This window comes from Oncorhynchus mykiss, chromosome 13, assembly GCF_057628025.1.
Source record: "Oncorhynchus mykiss isolate SJ-2025 chromosome 13, ASM5762802v1, whole genome shotgun sequence".
NCBI classification, from domain to species: Eukaryota; Metazoa; Chordata; class Actinopteri; order Salmoniformes; family Salmonidae; genus Oncorhynchus; species Oncorhynchus mykiss.
Window position 1 is genome coordinate 67,788,046 of NC_143034.1, and position 24,550 is coordinate 67,812,595.

General features: G+C 48.4%; 2 protein-coding genes across 3 annotated transcripts in view; one reads left to right on the forward strand and one right to left on the reverse strand.

Moving 5' to 3' along the window:
- The window catches only part of vasnb (vasorin b), a 438,263-nt gene that overhangs the window by 332,263 nt on the left and 81,450 nt on the right, over nt 1-24,550 (forward strand). The gene's annotated exons all lie outside the window — the stretch shown is intronic.
- The window catches only part of coro7 (coronin 7), a 270,650-nt gene that overhangs the window by 16,234 nt on the left and 229,866 nt on the right, over nt 1-24,550 (reverse strand). For both annotated transcript variants that reach the window (XM_090197319.1, XM_090197320.1), the window contains 2 exons: nt 5,389-5,443; nt 5,214-5,271 (listed from right to left, as the gene is read on the reverse strand). In XM_090197319.1, coding sequence (XP_090053445.1) covers nt 5,214-5,271; nt 5,389-5,443 — 113 coding nt within the window. The remainder of the gene's footprint in view (nt 1-5,213; nt 5,272-5,388; nt 5,444-24,550) is intronic.

The following is a 24,550-nucleotide window of genomic DNA, read 5'->3' on the forward strand; positions in this document are numbered from 1 at the left end:
ACCTGAGTGTGTGAGAGAGGGAGTGGGAGAGGTAGGGGGACAGACCTGGGTTTGTGAGAGAGGAAGTGGGAGAGGTAGGAGGACAGACCTGGGTGTGTGAGAGAGGGAGTGGGAGAGGTAGGGGGACAGACCTGGGTGTGTGAGAGAGGGAGTGGGAGAGGTAGGGGGACAGACCTGGGTGTGTGAGAGAGGGAGTGGGAGAGGTAGGAGGACAGACCTGGGTGTGTGAGAGGTAGCAGGACAGACCTGGGTGTGTGAGAGGTAGCAGGACAGACCTGGGTGTGTGAGAGAGGGAGTGGGAGAGGTAGGGGGACAGACCTGGGTGTGTGAGAGAGGGAGTGGGAGAGGTAGGAGGACGGACCTGGGTGTGTGAGAGAGGGAGTGGGAGAGGTAGGAGGACAGACCTGGGTGTGTGAGAGAGGGAGTGGGAGAGGTATGAGGACAGACCTGGGTGTGTGAGAGAGGGAGTGGGAGAGGTAGGAGGACAGACCTGGGTGTGTGAGAGAGGGAGTGGGAGAGGTAGGAGGACAGACCTGGGTGTGTGAGAGGTAGCAGGACAGACCTGGGTGTGTGAGAGAGGGAGTGGGAGAGGTAGGAGGACAGACCTGGGTGTGTGAGAGAGGGAGTGGGAGAGGTAGGAGGACAGACCTGGGTGTGTGAGAGAGGGAGTGGGCTAGGAGGACAGACCTGGGTGTGTGAGAGGTATCAGGACAGACCTGGGTGTGTGAGAGAGGGAGTGGGAGAGGTAGGAGGACAGACCTGGGTGTGTGAGAGAGGGAATGGGAGAGGTAGGAGGACAGACCTGGGTGTGTGAGAGAGGGAGTGGGAGAGGTAGGAGGACAGACCTGGGTGTGTGAGAGAGGGAGTGGGAGAGGTAGGGGGACAGACCTGGGTTTGTGAGAGAGGGAGTGGGAGAGGTAGGGGGACAGACCTGGGTTTGTGAGAGAGGGAGTGGGAGAGGTAGGGGGACAGACCTGAGTGTGTGAGAGAGGGAGTGGGAGAGGTAGGGGGACAGACCTGGGTTTGTGAGAGAGGGAGTGGGAGAGGTAGGAGGACAGACCTGGGTGTGTGAGAGAGGGAGTGGGAGAGGTAGGGGGACAGACCTGGGTGTGTGAGAGAGGGAGTGGGAGAGGTAGGGGGACAGACCTGGGTGTGTGAGAGAGGGAGTGGGAGAGGTAGGAGGACAGACCTGGGTGTGTGAGAGGTAGCAGGACAGACCTGGGTGTGTGAGAGGTAGCAGGACAGACCTGGGTGTGTGAGAGAGGGAGTGGGAGAGGTAGGGGGACAGACCTGGGTGTGTGAGAGAGGGAGTGGGAGAGGTAGGAGGACGGACCTGGGTGTGTGAGAGAGGGAGTGGGAGAGGTAGGAGGACAGACCTGGGTGTGTGAGAGAGGGAGTGGGAGAGGTATGAGGACAGACCTGGGTGTGTGAGAGAGGGAGTGGGAGAGGTAGGAGGACAGACCTGGGTGTGTGAGAGAGGGAGTGGGAGAGGTAGGAGGACAGACCTGGGTGTGTGAGAGAGGGAGTGGGAGAGGTAGGAGGACAGACCTGGGTGTGTGAGAGGTAGCAGGACAGACCTGGGTGTGTGAGAGAGGGAGTGGGAAAGGTAGGAGGACAGACCTGGGTGTGTGAGAGAGGGAGTGGGAGAGGTAGGAGGACAGACCTGGGTGTGTGAGAGAGGGAGTGGGAGAGGTAGGAGGACAGACCTGGGTGTGTGAGAGGTAGCAGGACAGACCTGGGTGTGTGAGAGAGGGAGTGGGAGAGGTAGGAGGACAGACCTGGGTGTGTGAGAGAGGGAGTGGGAGAGGTAGGAGGACAGACCTGGGTGTGTGAGAGAGGGAGTGGGCTAGGAGGACAGACCTGGGTGTGTGAGAGGTATCAGGACAGACCTGGGTGTGTGAGAGAGGGAGTGGGAGAGGTAGGAGGACAGACCTGGGTTTGTGAGAGAGGGAGTGGGAGAGGTAGGGGGACAGACCTGAGTGTGTGAGAGAGGGAGTGGGAGAGGTAGGGGGACAGACCTGGGTTTGTGAGAGAGGGAGTGGGAGAGGTAGGAGGACAGACCTGGGTGTGTGAGAGAGGGAGTGGGAGAGGTAGGGGGACAGACCTGGGTGTGTGAGAGAGGGAGTGGGAGAGGTAGGGGGACAGACCTGGGTGTGTGAGAGAGGGAGTGGGAGAGGTAGGAGGACAGACCTGGGTGTGTGAGAGGTAGCAGGACAGACCTGGGTGTGTGAGAGGTAGCAGGACAGACCTGGGTGTGTGAGAGAGGGAGTGGGAGAGGTAGGGGGACAGACCTGGGTGTGTGAGAGAGGGAGTGGGAGAGGTAGGAGGACGGACCTGGGTGTGTGAGAGAGGGAGTGGGAGAGGTAGGAGGACAGACCTGGGTGTGTGAGAGAGGGAGTGGGAGAGGTATGAGGACAGACCTGGGTGTGTGAGAGAGGGAGTGGGAGAGGTAGGAGGACAGACCTGGGTGTGTGAGAGAGGGAGTGGGAGAGGTAGGAGGACAGACCTGGGTGTGTGAGAGAGGGAGTGGGAGAGGTAGGAGGACAGACCTGGGTGTGTGAGAGGTAGCAGGACAGACCTGGGTGTGTGAGAGAGGGAGTGGGAGAGGTAGGAGGACAGACCTGGGTGTGTGAGAGAGGGAGTGGGAGAGGTAGGAGGACAGACCTGGGTGTGTGAGAGAGGGAGTGGGCTAGGAGGACAGACCTGGGTGTGTGAGAGGTATCAGGACAGACCTGGGTGTGTGAGAGAGGGAGTGGGAGAGGTAGGAGGACAGACCTGGGTGTGTGAGAGAGGGAATGGGAGAGGTAGGAGGACAGACCTGGGTGTGTGAGAGAGGGAGTGGGAGAGGTAGGAGGACAGACCTGGGTGTGTGAGAGAGGGAGTGGGAGAGGTAGGGGGACAGACCTGGGTTTGTGAGAGAGGGAGTGGGAGAGGTAGGGGGACAGACCTGGGTTTGTGAGAGAGGGAGTGGGAGAGGTAGGGGGACAGACCTGAGTGTGTGAGAGAGGGAGTGGGAGAGGTAGGGGGACAGACCTGGGTTTGTGAGAGAGGGAGTGGGAGAGGTAGGAGGACAGACCTGGGTGTGTGAGAGAGGGAGTGGGAGAGGTAGGGGGACAGACCTGGGTGTGTGAGAGAGGGAGTGGGAGAGGTAGGGGGACAGACCTGGGTGTGTGAGAGAGGGAGTGGGAGAGGTAGGAGGACAGACCTGGGTGTGTGAGAGGTAGCAGGACAGACCTGGGTGTGTGAGAGGTAGCAGGACAGACCTGGGTGTGTGAGAGAGGGAGTGGGAGAGGTAGGGGGACAGACCTGGGTGTGTGAGAGAGGGAGTGGGAGAGGTAGGAGGACGGACCTGGGTGTGTGAGAGAGGGAGTGGGAGAGGTAGGAGGACAGACCTGGGTGTGTGAGAGAGGGAGTGGGAGAGGTATGAGGACAGACCTGGGTGTGTGAGAGAGGGAGTGGGAGAGGTAGGAGGACAGACCTGGGTGTGTGAGAGAGGGAGTGGGAGAGGTAGGAGGACAGACCTGGGTGTGTGAGAGAGGGAGTGGGAGAGGTAGGAGGACAGACCTGGGTGTGTGAGAGGTAGCAGGACAGACCTGGGTGTGTGAGAGAGGGAGTGGGAGAGGTAGGAGGACAGACCTGGGTGTGTGAGAGAGGGAGTGGGAGAGGTAGGAGGACAGACCTGGGTGTGTGAGAGAGGGAGTGGGAGAGGTAGGAGGACAGACCTGGGTGTGTGAGAGGTAGCAGGACAGACCTGGGTGTGTGAGAGAGGGAGTGGGAGAGGTAGGAGGACAGACCTGGGTGTGTGAGAGAGGGAGTGGGAGAGGTAGGAGGACAGACCTGGGTGTGTGAGAGAGGGAGTGGGCTAGGAGGACAGACCTGGGTGTGTGAGAGGTATCAGGACAGACCTGGGTGTGTGAGAGAGGGAGTGGGAGAGGTAGGAGGACAGACCTGGGTGTGTGAGAGAGGGAATGGGAGAGGTAGGAGGACAGACCTGGGTGTGTGAGAGAGGGAGTGGGAGAGGTAGCAGGACATACCTGGGTGTGTGAGAGAGGGAGTGGGAGAGGTATGAGGACAGACCTGGGTGTGTGAGAGAGGGAGTGGGAGAGGTAGCAGGACAGACCTGGGTGTGTGAGAGAGGGAATGGGAGAGGTAGGAGGACAGACCTGGGTGTGTGAGAGAGGGAGTGGGAGAGGTAGCAGGACAGACCTGGGTGTGTGAGAGAGGGAGTGGGAGAGGTAGGAGGACAGACCTGGGTGTGTGAGAGAGGGAGTGGGCTAGGAGGACAGACCTGGGTGTGTGAGAGGTATCAGGACAGACCTGGGTGTGTGAGAGAGGGAGTGGGAGAGGTAGGAGGACAGACCTGGGTGTGTGAGAGAGGGAATGGGAGAGGTAGGAGGACAGACCTGGGTGTGTGAGAGAGGGAGTGGGAGAGGTAGCAGGACATACCTGGGTGTGTGAGAGAGGGAGTGGGAGAGGTATGAGGACAGACCTGGGTGTGTGAGAGAGGGAGTGGGAGAGGTAGCAGGACAGACCTGGGTGTGTGAGAGAGGGAATGGGAGAGGTAGGAGGACAGACCTGGGTGTGTGAGAGAGGGAGTGGGAGAGGTAGCAGGACAGACCTGGGTGTGTGAGAGAGGGAGTGGGAGAGGTAGGAGGACAGACCTGGGTGTGTGAGAGAGGGAGTGGGAGAGGTAGCAGGACAGACCTGGGTGTGTGAGAGAGGGAGTGGGAGAGGTAGGAGGACAGACCTGGGTTTGTGAGAGAGGGAGTGGGAGAGGTAGGGGGACAGACCTGGGTTTGTGAGAGAGGGAGTGGGAGAGGTAGCAGGACAGACCTGGGTGTGTGAGAGAGGGAGTGGGAGAGGTAGCAGGACAGACCTGGGTGTGTGAGAGAGGGAGTGGGAGAGGTAGCAGGACAGACCTGGGTGTGTGAGAGAGGGAGTGGGAGAGGTAGGAGGACAGACCTGGGTGTGTGAGAGAGGGAGTGGGAGAGGTAGGAGGACAGACCTGGGTGTGTGAGAGAGGGAGTGGGAGAGGTAGGGGGACAGACCTGGGTGTGTGAGAGAGGGAGTGGGAGAGGTAGGAGGACAGACCTGGGTGTGTGAGAGAGGGAGTGGGAGAGGTAGCAGGACAGACCTGGGTGTGTGAGAGAGGGAGTGGGAGAGGTAGGAGGACAGTATTGGAAAATGAACAACCACTGAAGATCTGTCCTTACCTTGGGAAAGGAATGGCTCAGTGGCAGACACCTCAAAGCAGTCAATGACACTATCTCCCTATGGAAGAGAGAACAAAGCAGACATGTATTTACTGAGGAAGATAATAGTAAAAGATGAAATGAGGCCAGCTGCCTTCATACTATCTGTTAAGGGAGACAACAAACTACATCTTACCATCCCAGATACTGTGAGGAGGCCTGAGTCAGGGTCAAACAAAGGCATCAGGGTCCTGAGAATGGAGAAGAGGGGGGGAAGATGGAGAGGGAGTAGAGGGAGAAGAGAGAGAGCAGGGAGAAGAGAGAGAGGAGGGGAAGAGAGAGAGAGAGAGAGAGAGAGAGAGAGGGAGAAGAGAGATATTAGAGGGAGGAGAGATAGAGGAAAGAGAGAGAGGAGAGAGAGTAGGCGGAAGAGGGAGTAGAGGAGAAAGAGTAGAGGGGAGAGAGAGAGTGAGAGAGATAGGAGGGGGGAGAGAGAGAGAGAGAGAGAGAGGAGGGGGAAGAGAGAGAGAGAGAGAGAGAGACAGAGAGCAGGGAGAAGAGAGAGGAGGGAGAGAGAGAGAGAGAGAGAGAGAGAGAGAGAGAGAGAGAGAGAGAGAGAGGGAGAAGAGAGATATTAGAGGGAGGAGAGAGAGAGGAAAGAGAGAGAGGAGAGAGAGAGTAGGGGGAAGAGGGAGTAGAGGAGAGAGAGTAGAGGGGAGAGAGAGAGTGAGAGAGATAGGAGGGGGGAGAGAGAGAGAGAGAGAGAGAGAGAGAGGAGGGGGAAGAGAGAGAGAGAGAGAGACAGAGAGAGAGAGAGAGAGAGAGGAGGGGGAGGAGAGAGAGAGGAGGGTGAGGAGATAGAGAAGAGGGAAAAAGATACAAAGAGAGAGAAGATTTTCAACAAGTTGCAAAACAAGTTGAATCAATCACAAAAATCAACAGGCCAGTTTACTGTAGTTTCAATCACCAACCACTAGATGGGAAACACACCACTCACAGGAGAAATGCTACATGTCGTAGTTCAGTACTATGAACCTTAACTTGCACTACAGATATCCTCCCTCAGCAATATGTTACTATATATATATTTGGCTAATTAGCTAGTCATTATAAAGAATATCAACATATTAATCAAAGCAAGCACAATAACATTTCTGGCATTAAACTACAAATTGAGCACAAAAATTCCACACACACACACACACACACACACACACACACACACACACACACACACACACACACACAGAGAGAGTAGTGTCCAGGGGACTTCCTGTAATAGAGTCAGAAGGGAAGTGGTGTGTGAGGTCACAGCTTCACATCACAGTCCCTCCATGAGAATGACAGAGCAAGGCATCATGGTCAGAGAGAGAGGAGGACAGACAGACCGTGATAGAGGGAGGGATGGTTGTTGATAGTGAGGAAGATGTAGAGGGTCTGATAAAAACGCAGACCTTTCAGAATATCTGTTCTATGTTATATATCTATATTTATCTGAATATGCCCCACTGAACACAACTGGCTGGTCAATTAGGCCCATTCTATAGCTGAATGTCACACACAAACACACGCACACACAAATCAACCACAGTGAGTGGTAAAGTCATGATGTATAAATATGAATCTAACGACAGACTGGAGTAGACTGACTGTTCTCCCTGATACCGCTGACTATAGGGACACGGAACTGTCTGTGTCTGTCTGATACCGCTGACTATAGGGACACGGAACTGTCTGTGTCTGTCTGATACCGCTGACTATAGGGACACGGAACTGTCTGTGTCTGTCTGATACCGCTGACTATAGGGACACGGAACTGTCTGTCTGATACCGCTGACTATAGGGACACGGAACTGTCTGTGTCTGTCTGATACCGCCGACTATAGGGACACGGAACTGTCTGTCTGATACCGCTGACTATAGGGACACGGAACTGTCTGTGTCTGTCTGATACCGCTGACTATAGGGACACGGAACTGTCTGTCTGATACCGCTGACTATAGGGACACGGAACTGTCTGTCTGATACCGCGGACTATAGGGACACGGAACTGTCTGTGTCTGTCTGTGTGTGTGTGTGTCTGTGTGTGTGTGTAACCCAAAGCACACAGCAAATAGACATCCAGAGTTGAGATCTGAGAAGCTGAATGAGAACAAGGACATGTTGTACACACTGACTTCTGGAAAAGTGCTGTGATTGGTCCCTTGTTCAAACCAAGGTGATTTGGTTGTTTCTGATGTAAGTGGAACTGAATAGGGGCCCTGCTACCCCCTATTTCCATCTCCCTCTCTCACACACACACACACACACCTCTCTTTCTCTCACAGTCCTGCAGATTGGACTGAACCCCTCCATCCCTCTCTCTACCCACCCCAGCCCTGTGAAGTCAGTGAGGGGCGGCCACGCTTCGTTAGTGCCTCTCTGTGTTCCCATGTCCAAGTCAGTCCACAGAGAGCCCCTCCATTCCCACACCCCCTTGTTCCGTCCACCTCTCTCTCCCTCCCTCACCCTCCTCCATGTCTCCAATAGGTGCAATACCAGTTATGTCTGCAAATTGCCCTTTCTCTCATTCTCTTATCTCTGTATGTTTATCTTGTGTTTTCTCACACTATCCCATAGGAGAAACTTACACCAATCACACAGCTGAATAATGGAGTTCTGGCCTTATCACAGATCATCCATACTGTTTTCTACAGTGGTCACGCTCCACAGCACTGGGACTGGAGTGCATTTTCCCACACACACACACACACACACACACACACACATACACATACGCACGCACGCACGCACGCACGCACGCGCACACACACACACACGTCCACCCGGACCAATGACTGTATATGTGAATGAACAAAGCCATCGATCACGTCATTCATATATAGGTAGGAATAAAGTGACTAGGCCACAGGATGGATAGATAAACAGTAGCAGCAGTGTATGTGATGAGTCCAAATAGTGTAAAAAGGGTCAATGCAGATATTCTGGGTAGCTATTTGGTTCATTATTTAACAGTCTTATGAACTTTGAGATGTGACACCTTACACCTGACTGGGTGTTACGTTCATGTTGAGCTCACAGTGCTTTGAGATGTGACACCTTACACCTGACTGGGTGTTAAGTTCATGTTGAGCTCACAGTGCTATGAGATGTGACACCTTACACCTGACTGGGTGTTACGTTCATGTTGAGCTCACAGTGCTTTGAGATGTGACACCTTACACCTGACTGGGTGTTACGTTCATGTTGAGCTCACAGTGCTTTGAGATGTGACACCTTACACCTGACTGGGTGTTACGTTCATGAGCTCACAGTGCTTTGAGATGTGACACCTTACACCTGACTGGGTGTTACGTTCATGTTGAACTCACAGTGCTTTGAGATGTGACAATTTACACCTGACTGGGTGTTACGTTCATGTTGAGCTCACAGTGCTTTGAGATGTGACACCTTACACCTGACTGGGTGTTACGTTCATGTTGAGCTCACAGTGCTTTGAGATGTGACACCTTACACCTGACTGGGTGTTACGTTCATGTTGAGCTCACAGTGCTTTTAGATGTGACACCTTACACCTGACTGGGAGTTACGTTCATGTTGAACTCACAGTGCTTTGAGATGTGACAATTTACACCTGACTGGGTGTTACGTTCATGTTGAGCTCACAGTGCTTTGAGATGTGACACCTTACACCTGACTGGGTGTTTACGTTCATGTTGAGCTCACAGTGCTTTGAAACGTGGCACCTTACACCTGACTGGGTGTTACGTTCATGTTGAGCTCACAGTGCTTTGAGATGTGACACCTTACACCTGACTGGGTGTTACGTTCATGTTGAGCTCACAGTGCTTTGAAACGTGGCACCTTACACCTGACTGGGTGTTACGTTCATGTTGAGCTCACAGTGCTTTTAGATGTGACACCTTACACCTGACTGGGTGTTACGTTCATGTTGAGCTCACAGTGCTTTGAGATGTGACACCATACACCTGACTGGGTGTTACGTTCATGTTGAGCTCACAGTGCTTTGAGATGTGACACCTTACACCTGACTGGGTGTTACGTTCATGTTGAGCTCACAGTGCTTTGAGATGTGACACCTTACACCTGACTGGGTGTTACGTTCATGAGCTCACAGTGCTTTGAAACGTGGCACCTTACACCTGACTGGGTGTTACGTTCATGTTGAGCTCACAGTGCTTTGAGATGTGACACCTTACACCTGACTGGGTGTTACGTTCATGTTGAACTCACAGTGCTTTGAGATGTGACACCTTACACCTGACTGGGTGTTACGTTCATGTTGAGCTCACAGTGCTTTGAGACGTGGCATACAGTGCATTCAGAAAGTATTCAGACCCCTTGACATTTTCCACATTTTGTGATGTTACAGCCTTATTCTAAAATGGAGGACATGTTTTTGTTCCCTCATCAGTATACACACAATACCCCATAACGACATCACAATACCCCTAACGACATCACAATACCCCATAATGACATCACAATACCCCATAACGACAAAGAAACAACTGATGAAAGATTTTTTAAAATGTATTCTAAATAAAAACCAGAAATATCACATTTACATAAGTACTCAGACCCTTTACTCAGTACTTTGTTGAAGCACCTTTGGCATTGATTACAGCCTCAAGTCTTCTTCCTTCTTTCTGACATTCAGAGACTTGTCCTGAAGCCACTCCTGCTTTGTCTTGGCTGTGTGCTTAGGGTCTTTGTCCTATTGGAAGGTGAACCTTCGCCCCAGTCTGAGGTCCTGAGTGTTCTGGAGCAGGTTTTCATCAAGGATCTCTCTGTACTTTGCTCCGTTCATCTTTACCTCGAGCTTGACTGGTCTCTCAGTCCCTGCTGCTGAAAAACATCCCCACAGCATGATGCTGCCACCACCATGCTTCACCGTAGGAATGGTGCCAGATTTCCTCAAGACGTGACGCTTGGCATTCAGGCCAAAGAGTTCAATCTTGATTTCATCAGACCAGAGAATCCTGTTTCTCATAGTCTGAGAGTCCTTAAGGTGCCTTTTGGCAAACTCCAAGCGGGCTGTCATGACTTTTACTGAGGAGTGGCTTCCATCTGGCCACTCTACCATAACGGCCTGATTGGTGGAGTGCTGCAGAGATGGTTGTCCTTCTGGAATGTTCTCCCATCTCCACAGAGGAACTCTGGAGCTCTGTCATAATGACCTTTCGGTTTCTTGGTCACCTCCCTGAACCAAGGTTTTTGCTTTTACATGCACTGTCAACCATGGGACCTTATATAGACAGGTGTGTGCCTTTTCAAATCATGTCCAATCAATTAAATTTACCACAGGTGGACTCTGATCAAGTTGTAGAAACATCTCAAGGATGATCAATGGAAACAGGATGCACCGGAGCTGAATTTCGAGTCTCATAGTAAAGGGTCTGAATACTTATGTAAGGTATTTCTGGTTTTGCTAAAATGTTGTTTTTTTTAAAGAAGAAAAAAACAAGTTTTTGCTTTGTCATTATGGGGTTTTGTGTGTAGATTGATGATGTAAAAAATATATTTATACGTTTTCAAATAAGGCTGTAATGTAACAAAATGTGGAAAAAGCGAAGGGGTCTGAATACTTTCCTGAATTCACTGTGCTTCAACCTAACAGGATAACACTAGAACATTAGGGAGAAAACTATGATTCACAAATGGATCTGTGATTCCAACTCAACGGCCAAATAATCCCCCCACAGGACAGAATGAGAGGGCTCACCAAGACAAATAAAGGGAGAGAGAGAGATGGTTTAGCAGGTGCTGGGCAGAGCCACGGAGCACATTTTCACCTCAACATTAAGACCCATTCTGAGGCACAAGACATCTGCTTCCATCATGGGTCTAACGTTTATCTTTCTGCACTACAATCACCCCCCCCACCCCAAAGACGAACCACACACACACACACACACACACACACACACACACACTCCACCCCTCCCACACAAGTTCAACAGATCCCCTGGTGTTAGAGAAGGAGATGAGAGAAAACAGAAGGAGAAAGGAGGAGAAACCCCTCTTCAGCTTAGCCATCACCTCATCGCTCCTCCAGAGAGCTACAACAACCTTTACAGCCCTTCAAATGACCTTCCACACATGACAGGAACCTTCAGCACCGCTAGACAGGACTACATTATGTGTGGAGATGGAGAGAGAGTTTGTATGACTGTGTGTACTGCAAGTATGTGTGTGTTCATACTGTCAGTGAGTGTGTGTTTAACCTCAGCCCAGAAAGATGATGAAATGAGTCTGAATGAGGAGAGTACAGTAGATAGAGTCTGAATGAGGAGAGTACAGTAGATAGAGTCTGAATGAGGAGAGTACAGTAGATAGAGTCTGAATGAGGAGAGTACAGTAGATAGTCTGAATGAGGAGAGTACAGTAGATAGAGTCTGAATTATGAGAGTACAGTAGATAGTCTGAATGAGGAGAGTACAGTAGATAGAGTCTGAATGAGGAGAGTACAGTAGATAGAGTCTGAATGAGGAGAGTACAGTAGATAGAGTCTGAATGAGGAGAGTACAGTAGATAGTCTGAATGAGGAGAGTACAGTAGATAGAGTCTGAATGAGCAGAGTACAGTAGATAGAGTCTGAATGAGGAGAGTACAGTAGATAGTCTGAATGAGGAGAGTACAGTATATAGAGTCTGAATGGGGAGAGTACAGTAGATAGTCTGAATGAGGAGAGTACAGTAGATAGTCTGAATGAGGAGAGTACAGTAGATAGAGTCTGAATGAGGAGAGTACAGTAGATAGAGTCTGAATGAGGAGAGTACAGTAGATAGAGTCTGAATGAGCAGAGTACAGTAGATAGAGTCTGAATGAGGAGAGTACAGTAGATAGTCTGAATGAGGAGAGTACAGTAGATAGAGTCTGAATGAGCAGAGTACAGTAGATAGAGTCTGAATGAGGAGAGTACAGTAGATAGTCTGAATGAGGAGAGTACAGTAGATAGAGTCTGAATGAGCAGAGTACAGTAGATAGAGTCTGAATGAGCAGAGTACAGTAGATAGTCTGAATGAGGAGAGTACAGTAGATAGTCTGAATGAGGAGAGTACAGTATATAGAGTCTGAATGGGGAGAGTACAGTAGATAGAGTCTGAATGAGGAGAGTACAGTAGATAGAGTCTGAATGAGGAGAGTACAGTAGATAGAGTCTGAATGAGGAGAGTACAGTAGATAGAGTCTGAATGAGGAGAGTACAGTAGATAGAGTCTGAATGAGGAGAGTACAGTAGATAGTCTGAATGAGGAGAGTACAGTAGATAGAGTCTGAATGAGGAGAGTACAGTAGATAGAGTCTGAATGAGGAGAGTACAGTAGATAGAGTCTGAATGAGCAGAGTACAGTAGATAGAGTCTGAATGAGGAGAGTACAGTAGATAGTCTGAATGAGGAGAGTACAGTAGATAGAGTCTGAATGAGCAGAGTACAGTAGATAGAGTCTGAATGAGGAGAGTACAGTAGATAGTCTGAATGAGGAGAGTACAGTATATAGAGTCTGAATGGGGAGAGTACAGTAGATAGAGTCTGAATGAGGAGAGTACAGTAGATAGTCTGAATGAGGAGAGTACAGTAGATAGAGTCTGAATGAGGAGAGTACAGTAGATAGAGTCTGAATGATGAGAGTACAGTAGATAGAGTCTGAATGATGAGAGTACAGTAGATAGTCTGAATGAGGAGAGTACAGTAGATAGTCTGAATGAGGAGAGTACAGTAGATAGAGTCTGAATGAGGAGAGTACAGTAGATAGAGTCTGAATGAGGAGAGTACAGTAGATAGTCTGAATGAGGAGAGTACAGTAGATAGAGTCTGAATGAGCAGAGTACAGTAGATAGAGTCTGAATGAGGAGAGTACAGTAGATAGAGTCTGAATGAGCAGAGTACAGTAGATAGTCTGAATGAGGAGAGTACAGTAGATAGTCTGAATGAGGAGAGTACAGTAGATAGAGTCTGAATGAGGAGAGTACAGTAGATAGAGTCTGAATGAGGAGAGTACAGTAGATAGAGTCTGAATGAGGAGAGTACAGTAGATAGTCTGAATGAGGAGAGTACAGTAGATAGAGTCTGAATGAGCAGAGTACAGTAGATAGAGTCTGAATGAGGAGAGTACAGTAGATAGAGTCTGAATGAGCAGAGTACAGTAGATAGAGTCTGAATGAGGAGAGTACAGTAGATAGTCTGAATGAGGAGAGTACAGTATATAGAGTCTGAATGGGGAGAGTACAGTAGATAGAGTCTGAATGAGGAGAGTACAGTAGATAGTCTGAATGAGGAGAGTACAGTAGATAGACTGAATGAGGAGAGTACAGTAGATAGAGTCTGAATGAGGAGAGTACAGTAGATAGAGTCTGAATGAGGAGAGTACAGTAGATAGAGTCTGAATGAGGAGAGTACAGTAGATAGAGTCTGAATGAGGAGAGTACAGTAGATAGAGTCTGAATGAGCAGAGTACAGTAGATAGAGTCTGAATGAGGAGAGTACAGTAGATAGTCTGAATGAGGAGAGTACAGTAGATAGTCTGAATGAGGAGAGTACAGTATATAGAGTCTGAATGGGGAGAGTACAGTAGATAGAGTCTGAATGAGGAGAGTACAGTAGATAGAGTCTGAATGAGGAGAGTACAGTAGATAGAGTCTGAATGAGGAGAGTACAGTAGATAGAGTCTGAATGAGGAGAGTACAGTAGATAGAGTCTGAATGAGGAGAGTACAGTAGATAGAGTCTGAATGAGCAGAGTACAGTAGATAGAGTCTGAATGAGGAGAGTACAGTAGATAGTCTGAATGAGGAGAGTACAGTAGATAGTCTGAATGAGGAGAGTACAGTATATAGAGTCTGAATGGGGAGAGTACAGTAGATAGAGTCTGAATGAGGAGAGTACAGTAGATAGTCTGAATGAGGAGAGTACAGTAGATAGAGTCTGAATGAGGAGAGTACAGTAGATAGTCTGAATGAGGAGAGTACAGTAGATAGTCTGAATGAGGAGAGTACAGTAGATAGAGTCTGAATGAGGAGAGTACAGTAGATAGTCTGAATGAGGAGAGTACAGTAGATAGTCTGAATGAGGAGAGTACAGTAGATAGAGTCTGAATGAGGAGAGTACAGTAGATAGTCTGAATGAGGAGAGTAGAGTAGATAGTCTGAATGAGGAGAGTACAGTAGATAGAGTCTGAATGAGGAGAGTACAGTAGATAGAGTCTGAATGAGGAGAGTACAGTAGATAGAGTCTGAATGAGGAGAGTACAGTAGATAGAGTCTGAATGAGGAGAGTACAGTAGATAGAGTCTGAATGAGGAGATTACAGTAGATAGAGTCTGAATGAGGAGAGTACAGTAGATAGAGTCTGAATGAGGAGAGTACAGTAGATAGAGTCTGAATGAGGAGAGTACAGTAGATAGAGTCTGAATGAGGAGAGTACAGTAGATAGAGTCTGAATGAGGAGAGTACAGTAGATAGTCTGAATGAGGAGAGTACAGTAGATAGAGTCTGAATGAGGAGAGTACAGTAGATAGAGTCTGAATGAGGAGAGTACAGTAGATAGAGTCTGAATGAGGAGAGTACAGTAGATAGTCTGAATGAGGAGAGTACAGTAGATAGTCTGAATGATGAGAGTACAGTAGATAGAGTCTGAATGAGCAGAGTACAGTAGATAGAGTCTGGAAGAGGAGAGTACAGTAGATAGAGTCTGAATGAGGAGAGTACAGTAGATAGTCTGAATGAGGAGAGTACAGTAGATAGAGTCTGAATGAGGAGAGTACAGTAGATAGAGTCTGAATGAGGAGAGTACAGTAGATAGAGTCTGAATGAGGAGAGTACAGTAGATAGAGTCTGAATGAGGAGAGTACAGTAGATAGTCTGAATGAGGAGAGTACAGTAGATAGAGTCTGGAAGAGGAAAATAGGGGACAGTCAGACAGAGGGACAGGTAGATAAAATACATGGGGTGGAGGTGGAGAGGTGGAGAGGGGGAGAGGTGGAGAGGGGGAGAGTTGGAGAGGGGGAGAGGTGGAGAGGGGGAGAGGGGGAGAGGTGGAGAGGGGGAGAGGGGGAGAGGTGGAGAGGGGGAGAGGTGGAGAGGTGGAGAGGTGGAGATGTGGATAAAATACATGGGGAGAGGTAGAGGTGGAGAGTTGGAGAGGGGGAGAGGTGGAGAGGGAGAGAGGTGGAGAGGGGGAGAGGTAGAAGTAGAAAGGGAGACAGGTGGAGATGGAGAGTTGGAGAAGGGGAGAGGTGGAAAGGGAGAAAGGGGTAGAGATGTAGAGAGAGAGAGAGGTAGAGAGGTGGAGAGAGGGAGAGAGAGAGGGGAAAGGTGGAGAGAAAGAGAGAGAGAGGGGTAGAGGTGGAGAGGGAGAGAGAGGTGGAGAGGTAGAGAGAGAGAGAGAGAGAGAGAGAGAGAGAGAGAGAGAGAGAGAGAGAGAGAGATGGGAGAGAGGTGGAGAGGTAGAGAGGGAGAGAGTTAGAGAGGGGAGAGGTAGATAGAGAGATAGAGAGGTGGAGGTAGAGAGGTGGAGAGAGGTAGGGGGGTACAGGTAGTTAAAGGTAGAGAGCAACACAGGTGAGGGCCATCAGCAGCTGTGATCTGAAACAGATTTGGAGGGAAAAATAGTCTGAGAATGAACAGAAACTGGAGCGAACCCAACCGAGAGTACGCAATCATGAACACACACAGCTATACAGTAAAAACACACACACACACTCTCTGACGTTTAGGCAAAAATACTCAGCTGTGGATATAAGCTGAGAGGTGAGGTACACTGTGTGTGTGTGTGCACGCTACAGCCTTGCCCTTGCATATCAAGCCTCACACAGTACAGCATTATGTCTAGTTAATTAACTTCAGAGATCCAGGATATAGGGCAGGCAGACAAACAGGCAGAGAGGCAGACAGGCAGTGAGGCAGACCGACAGATGGACAGGCCGAAAGGCAGGCAGGCAGACAGATAGCGTTGACTGTAGTAGCCTGATAGATCAGTATCGCTGAAAGGCACCTGTCACTACAGTTTGAGTCCTGCCCTGCACCAGCCCCCAGACACAGGCCTCTTATCTGAAGCCACTGAGGCAAAGCCAGGCAGGCTGGATGTGTGTAGTGAGTAGTGTGTAGTGAGTAGTGTGTAGTGAGTACTCACTGGGCCTGTCCAATGGCCCATACAGTACAGCAGTAGGCCAGAGGACACTAGTAATTCAGTACACAGAGTACCAGTGAATATAGACAGATCATATACAAAGGTCATACAGGCCAGTCATAGAGTCATACAGAAAGTCAAGCCCTAAGATCTATCTATACTGAACACAAATATATGTTTACTAAATTATAGACCATATAAGGAAATCAGTCTTAAAAAAAAAAAATTAGGCCCTAATCTAAGGATTTCACATGACTGGGCATGTGAAATCCTATGGCACAGCCATAGGTGGGCCTGAGAGGCATAGACCCACCCACTGGGGAGCCAGACCCACCCACTGGGGAGCCAGACCCACCCACTGGGGAGCCAGACCCACCCACTGGGGAGCCAGGCCCAGTCAATCAGAATGAGTTTTTCCCTACAAAAGGGCTTTATTCCAGACATAAATACTCCGCAGTTTCATCAGCTGTCCAGGTGGCTCTTCTCAGACGATCCAGCAGGTGAAGAAGCTGGATGTGGAGGTTCTGGGTTGGTGTGGTTACACGTGGTCTGCGGTTGTGAGGCCGGTTGTACACACTGCCAAATTCTCTAAAATGCCGTTACACGGCTTATGGTAGAGAAATTAACATTCAATTCTCTGGCAACAACTCTGGTGGACATTCCATTCCAGCATGCCAATTGCTTCTCCTTCAAAACTTGAGACATCTGTGGCATTATGTTGTGTGACAAACTGCACATTTTAGAGTGACCTTTTATTGTCCCCAGTACAATGTGCACCCGTGTAATGATCATGCTGCTAAACCGTCTTCTTGATATGCCACACCTGTCAGGTGGATGGATTATCTTGGCAAAGGAGAAATGCTCACTAACAGGGATGTAAACAGATTTGTGCACAAAATTCAGAGAAATAAGCTTTTTGTGCATCTGGAACATTTCTGGGAACTTTTATTTCAGCTCATAAAACATGGGACCAACACTTTACATGTTGCCTTTATATTTTCTGGACCAAAGGTCAGTCCTAGTGTTTTATGTTCATAGTGTGGGATGAAAACACATCCTCTCTGTTCATAACTCAGCCTTCTGGCATCTTGTGACGTGCCCTTATCTGACCATACAGCTTTTGCATGCATCTTCCTGTACCCCCTCTTTCTCTCTCTTCTCTCTGTGCCCTTCCTGTACCCCTCTTTCTCTCTCTTCTCTCTGTGCCCTTATGCCTCTTCCTGTACCCCCTCTTTCTCTCTCTTCTCTCTGTGCCCTCATGTATCTTCCTGTACCCCTTCATTCTCTCTCTTCTCTCTGTGCCCTCATGTCTCTTCCTGTACCCCCTCTTTCTCTCTCTTCTCTCTGTGCCCTCATGTATCTTCCTGTACCCCCTCTTCTCTCTGTGCCCTCATGTATCTTCCTGTACCCCCTCTTCTCTCTGTGCCCTCATGTATCTTCCTGTACCCCCTCTTTCTCTCTCTTCTCTCTGTGCCCTCATGTATCTTCCTGTACCCCCTCTTTCTTTCTCTTCTCTCTGTGCCCTTATGTCTCTTCCTGTACCCCCTCTTTCTCTCTCTTCTCTCTGTGCCCTCATGTATCTTCCTGTACCCCCTCTTTCTTTCTCTTCTCTCTGTGCCCTCATGTTTCTTCCTGTACCCCCTCTTTCTCTCTCTTCTCTCTGTGCCCTCATGTCTCTTCCTGTACCCCCCTCTTTCTCTCTCTTCTCTCTGTGCCCTCATGTATCTTCCTGTACCCCCTCTTTCTCTCTCTTCTCTCTGTGCCCTCATGTATCTTCCTGTACCCCCTCTTTCTCTCTCTTCTCTCTGTGCCCTCATGCATCTTCATGTACCCCCTCTTTCTCTCTCTTTGCCCTCATGTATCTTCCTGTACCCCCTCTTTCTCTTCTCTCTGTGCCTCCCTGCTCTCTCTCGCTCTCCCTGTCCACCTCCCTCCCTCTCTTTCAGGGTATCGGGTTCCAGTCTGTCTCGGTGAGTGGGTGAGGTTGTGGTTTAAGAGTGCAATCAGTGAGTTGAAGAGACCTCTGAACTGTGACCTCTACAAACCACTTTATCACTTGATCTCCCCCCCGCTCCATCAACAGGCTCCAAATCTCACAGGACCCTTATGTGTCTGCGTGTTGAATCCCACCCTATTCACCATGAGGTCAAAGCAGTGCTGCTAGTGCAATGCATAAGGAACAGATAGGGTGCCGTTTGAGATTTGTCCAGTGGGTCACAAAGACAACGTGGGAGCCACTGCAATAGGGTTAGGGTTGTGGGAGCCACTGCAATAGAGTTAGGGTTGTGGGAGCCACTGCAATAGGGTTATGGTTGTGGGAGCCACTGCAATAGAGTTAGGGTTGTGGGAGCCACTGCAATAGAGTTAGGGTTGTGGGAGCCAATGCAATAGGGTTAGGGTTGTGGGAGCCACTGCAATAGAGTTAGGGTTGTGGGAGCCAATGCAATAGAGTTAGGGTTGTGGGAGCCACTGCAATAGGGTTAGGGTTGTGGGACCCACTGCAATAGGGTTAGGGTTGTGGGAGCCACTGCAATAGAGTTAGGGTTGTGGGAGCCACTGCAATAGAGTTAGGGTTGTGGGAGCCACTGCAATAGAGTTAGGGTTGTGGGACACACTGCAATAGAGTGAGGGTTGTGGGAGCCACTGCAATAGAGTTAGGGTTGTGGGAGCCACTGCAATAGAGTTCGGGTTGTGGGAGCCACTGCAATAGAGTTAGGGTTGTGGGACCCACTACAATAGGGTTAGGGTTGTGGGAGCCACTGCAATAGAGTTAGGGTTGTGGGAGCCACTGCAATAGAGTTAGGGTTGTGGGAGCCAATGCAATAGAGTTAGGGTTGTGGGAGCCAATGCAATAGAGTTAGGGTTGTGGGAGCCACTGCAATAGGGTTAGGGTTGTGGGACCCACTGCAATAGAGTTAGGGTTGTGGGGCCCTCTGCAATAGAGTTAGGGTTGTGGGAGCCACTGCAATAGAGTTAGGGTTGTGGGGTCCTCTGCAATAGAGTTAGGGTTGTGGGACTCACTGCAATAGAGTGAGGGTTGTGGGAGCCACTGCAATAGAGTTAGGGTTGTGGGAGCCACTGCAATAGAGTTAGGGTTGTGGGAGCCACTGCAATAGAGTTAGGGTTGTGGGAGCCACTGCAATAGAGTTAGGGTTGTGGGAGCCACTGCAATAGAGTGAGGGTTGTGGGAGCCACTGCAATAGAGTTAGGGTTGTGGGAGCCACTGCAATAGAGTTAGGGTTGTGGGAGCCACTGCAATAGAGTTAGGGTTGTGGGAGCCACTGCAATAGAGTTAGGGTTGTGGGAGCCACTGCAATAGAGTTAGGGTTGTGGGAGCCACTGCAATAGAGTTAGGGTTGTGGGACACACTGCAATAGAGTTAGGGTTGTGGGAGCCACTGCAATAGGGTTAGGGTTGTGGGACACACTGCAATAGAGTTAGGGTTGTGGGAGCCACTGCAATAGGGTTAGGGTTGTGGGACACACTGCAATAGAGTTAGGGTTGTGGGAGCCACTGCAATAGAGTGAGGGTTGTGGGAGCCACTGCAATAGAGTTAGGGTTGTGGGACACACTGCAATAGAGTTAGGGTTGTGGGAGCCACTGCAATAGAGTTAGGGTTGTGGGAGCCACTGCAATAGAGTTAGGGTTGTGGGAGCCAATAGGGGGGAAAAGTCAACTATGACTGGAGTAAACCAGAGTAATCCAGCCATATCAAACTTCCCTCTCTAACAGGAGCATGATAGGAGCATGATAGGAGCATGACAGGAGCATGATAGGAGCATGATAGGAGCATGATAGGTGGAGGACTATGATCAGGTGGAGGATGATTTAGGAGTGTTATGAGGAATAGAGACATATCTAACAGTTTCCCCATAGGACATTGAGGATACAAATGTAGTCAGGTTGGCTTTAAGAGTGAGCGTGTCAGAGATGCCCATGTCTGTGTGTGTGGCTGGTTGATAGTGGTAATCACAAAACAAACACTTACATGATGAATAGTATCACTATGAACACATATGTTACTCCCATAAATGTGTTTATGGATGGGCAGACTTGACCTCCCTAGGTCTGAATTAGGACCAGCTTTACCCCATGACCCACCATGTTAACCCAGTTTCTCCAGTCCCACGGACGGGCTATCAGAGTTATGACAGGTTATCTATTAGCTGTTTTGGCTTGCCACAACAATGGAGGGATTTGAGGGAGAAATAATCCACAAGTGATTAAACAGGATTTTAAGATTTTAGACCGGAACAGCGACGGACCTGGCAACCCCAGTCGGTTCCGGAATCTCAGGGTATGGCTTCCATTGTTCTGTGGTTACGGTTAAATTCTACTCAAGTTCTGCTCCATGGAGTAGGGCCGAGTGAAATACAGTTTAATACATTGGCAGACATTTAGAAAAAAGCCCACTCTGTGGTGTGATGAGGATTTATGTAAAATAAGTGCTTCTAATTAGCCTATACGATGATGTCATGAAGCCAAACATTCTCAACAGTTCAGCTTTGGGTTTGGCAGTGTTGGAGAGTTATGGTTCAAGAGATGTGAAAACATGAAACAGAATGGTCTGGAATGTTAAAAAGAGCTGTGAAAACATGAATCGGACTAGTCTAGAATGTTATAAACACTACATAATATTGAGCTACTTCTTCCACCATTCTGAACGGGTTGTGGGCTTGTCGCTTAGGCTGTGGGGCAGCACGGACTCAGGGTCGTGTTCATTGGGAAGAAAACGGACTGGAACATGTTAAAAAGAGCTGAGAAAACATGAACATGACCCTCCTGGTTGTTGTTGTTGTAGTGAGAGGAATACAGTTCTCCTGGTTGTTGTTGTTGTAGTGAGAGGAATACAGTTCTCCTGGTTGTTGTTGTTGTAGTGAGAGGAATACAGTTCTCCTGGTTGTTGTTGTTGTAGTGAGAGGAATACAGTTCTCCTGGTTGTTGTTGTTGTAGTGAGAGGAATACAGTTCTCCTGGTTGTTGTTGTTGTTGTTGTAGTGAGAGGAATACAGTTCTCCTGGTTGTTGTTGTTGTAGTGAGAGGAATACAGTTCTCCTGGTTGTTGTTGTTGTAGTGAGAGGAATACAGTTCTCCTGGTTGTTGTTGTTGTAGTGAGAGGAATACAGTTCTCCTGGTTGTTGTTGTTGTAGTGAGAGGAATACAGTTATCCTGGTTGTTGTTGTTGTAGTGAGAGGAATACAGTTCTCCTGGTTGTTGTTGTTGTAGTGAGAGGAATACAGTTCTCCTGGTTGTTGTTGTTGTTGTAGTGAGAGGAATACAGTTCTCCTGGTTGTTGTTGTTGTTGTAGTGAGAGGAATACAGTTCTCCTGGTTGTTGTTGTTGTAGTGAGAGGAATACAGTTCTCCTGGTTGTTGTTGTTGTAGTGAGAGGAATACAGTTCTCCTGGTTGTTGTAGTTGTAGTGAGAGGAATACAGTTCTCCTGGTTGTTGTTGTTGTAGTGAGAGGAATACAGTTCTCCTGGTTGTTGTTGTAGTGAGAGGAATACAGTTCTCCTGGTTGTTGTTGTAGTGAGAGGAATACAGTTCTCCTGGTTGTTGTTGTTGTTGTTGTTGTAGTGAGAGGAATACAGTTCTCCTGGTTGTTGTTGTTGTTGTAGTGAGAGGAATACAGTTCTCCTGGTTGTTGTTGTTGTAGTGAGAGGAATACAGTTCTCCTGGTTGTTGTTGTTGTTGTAGTGAGAGGAATACAGTTATCCTGGTTGTTGTTGTTGTAGTGAGAGGAATACAGTTCTCCTGGTTGTTGTTGTTGTAGTGAGAGGAATACAGTTCTCCTGGTTGTTGTTGTTGTTGTAGTGAGAGGAATACAGTTCTCCTGGTTGTTGTTGTTGTAGTGAGAGGAATACAGTTCTCCTGGTTGTTGTTGTAGTGAGAGGAATACAGTTCTCCTGGTTGTTGTTGTAGTGAGAGGAATACAGTTCTCCTGGTTGTTGTTGTTGTAGTGAGAGGAATACAGTTCTCCTGGTTGTTGTTGTTGTTGTTGTAGTGAGAGGAATACAGTTCTCCTGGTTGTTGTTGTAGTGAGAGGAATACAGTTCTCCTGGTTGTTGTTGTTGTGAGAGGAATACAGTTCTCCTGGTTGTTGTTGTTGTAGTGAGAGGAATACAGTTCTCCTGGTTGTTGTTGTAGTGATAGGAATACAGTTCTCCTGGTTGTTGTTGTTGTAGTGAGAGGAATACAGTTCTCCTGGTTGTTGTTGTTGTAGTGAGAGGAATACAGTTCTCCTGGTTGTTGTTGTTGTAGTGAGAGGAATACAGTTCTCCTGGTTGTTGTTGTTGTAGTGAGAGGAATACAGTTCTCCTGGTTGTTGTTGTTGTAGTGAGAGGAATACAGTTCTCCTGGTTGTTGTTGTTGTAGTGAGAGGAATACAGTTCTCCTGGTTGTTGTTGTTGTTGTAGTGAGAGGAATACAGTTCTCCTGGTTGTTGTTGTTGTAGTGAGAGGAATACAGTTCTCCTGGTTGTTGTTGTTGTAGTGAGAGGAATACAGTTCTCCTGGTTGTTGTTGTTGTTGTGAGAGGAATACAGTTCTCCTGGTTGTTGTTGTTGTAGTGAGAGGAATACAGTTCTCCTGGTTGTTGTTGTAGTGAGAGGAATACAGTTCTCCTGGTTGTTGTTGTTGTTGTAGTGAGAGGAATACAGTTCTCCTGGTTGTTGTTGTAGTGAGAGGAATACAGTTCTCCTGGTTGTTGTTGTTGTAGTGAGAGGAATACAGTTCTCCTGGTTGTTGTTGTTGTAGTGAGAGGAATACAGTTCTCCTGGTTGTTGTTGTAGTGAGAGGAATACAGTTCTCCTGGTTGTTGTTGTTGTTGTAGTGAGAGGAATACAGTTATCCTGGTTGTTGTTGTTGTAGTGAGAGGAATACAGTTCTCCTGGTTGTTGTTGTTGTAGTGAGAGGAATACAGTTCTCCTGGTTGTTGTTGTAGTGAGAGGAATACAGTTCTCCTGGTTGTTGTTGTTGTTGTAGTGAGAGGAATACAGTTCTCCTGGTTGTTGTTGTTGTTGTAGTGAGAGGAATACAGTTCTCCTGGTTGTTGTTGTTGTAGTGAGAGGAATACAGTTCTCCTGGTTGTTGTTGTAGTGAGAGGAATACAGTTCTCCTGGTTGTTGTTGTTGTTGTAGTGAGAGGAATACAGTTCTCCTGGTTGTTGTTGTAGTGAGAGGAATACAGTTCTCCTGGTTGTTGTTGTAGTGAGAGGAATACAGTTCTCCTGGTTGTTGTTGTTGTAGTGAGAGGAATACAGTTCTCCTGGTTGTTGTTGTTGTAGTGAGAGGAATACAGTTCTCCTGGTTGTTGTTGTTGTAGTGAGAGGAATACAGTTCTCCTGGTTGTTGTTGTTGTTGTAGTGAGAGGAATACAGTTCTCCTGGTTGTTGTTGTTGTTGTAGTGAGAGGAATACAGTTCTCCTGGTTGTTGTTGTAGTGAGAGGGATACAGTTCTCCTGGTTGTTGTTGTTGTTGTAGTGAGAGGAATACAGTTATCCTGGTTGTTGTTGTTGTAGTGAGAGGAATACAGTTCTCCTGGTTGTTGTTGTTGTTGTAGTGAGAGGAATACAGTTCTCCTGGTTGTTGTTGTAGTGAGAGGAATACAGTTCTCCTGGTTGTTGTTGTTGTAGTGAGAGGAATACAGTTCTCCTGGTTGTTGTTGTTGTAGTGAGAGGAATACAGTTCTCCTGGTTGTTGTTGTTGTTGTAGTGAGAGGAATACAGTTCTCCTGGTTGTTGTTGTTGTAGTGAGAGGAATACAGTTCTCCTGGTTGTTGTTGTTGTTGTAGTGAGAGGAATACAGTTCTCCTGGTTGTTGTTGTTGTTGTAGTGAGAGGAATACAGTTCTCCTGGTTGTTGTTGTAGTGAGAGGAATACAGTTCTCCTGGTTGTTGTTGTTGTTGTAGTGAGAGGAATACAGTTATCCTGGTTGTTGTTGTTGTAGTGAGAGGAATACAGTTCTCCTGGTTGTTGTTGTTGTTGTAGTGAGAGGAATACAGTTCTCCTGGTTGTTGTTGTTGTTGTAGTGAGAGGAATACAGTTCTCCTGGTTGTTGTTGTAGTGAGAGGGATACAGTTCTCCTGGTTGTTGTTGTTGTTGTAGTGAGAGGAATACAGTTATCCTGGTTGTTGTTGTTGTAGTGAGAGGAATACAGTTCTCCTGGTTGTTGTTGTTGTTGTAGTGAGAGGAATACAGTTCTCCTGGTTGTTG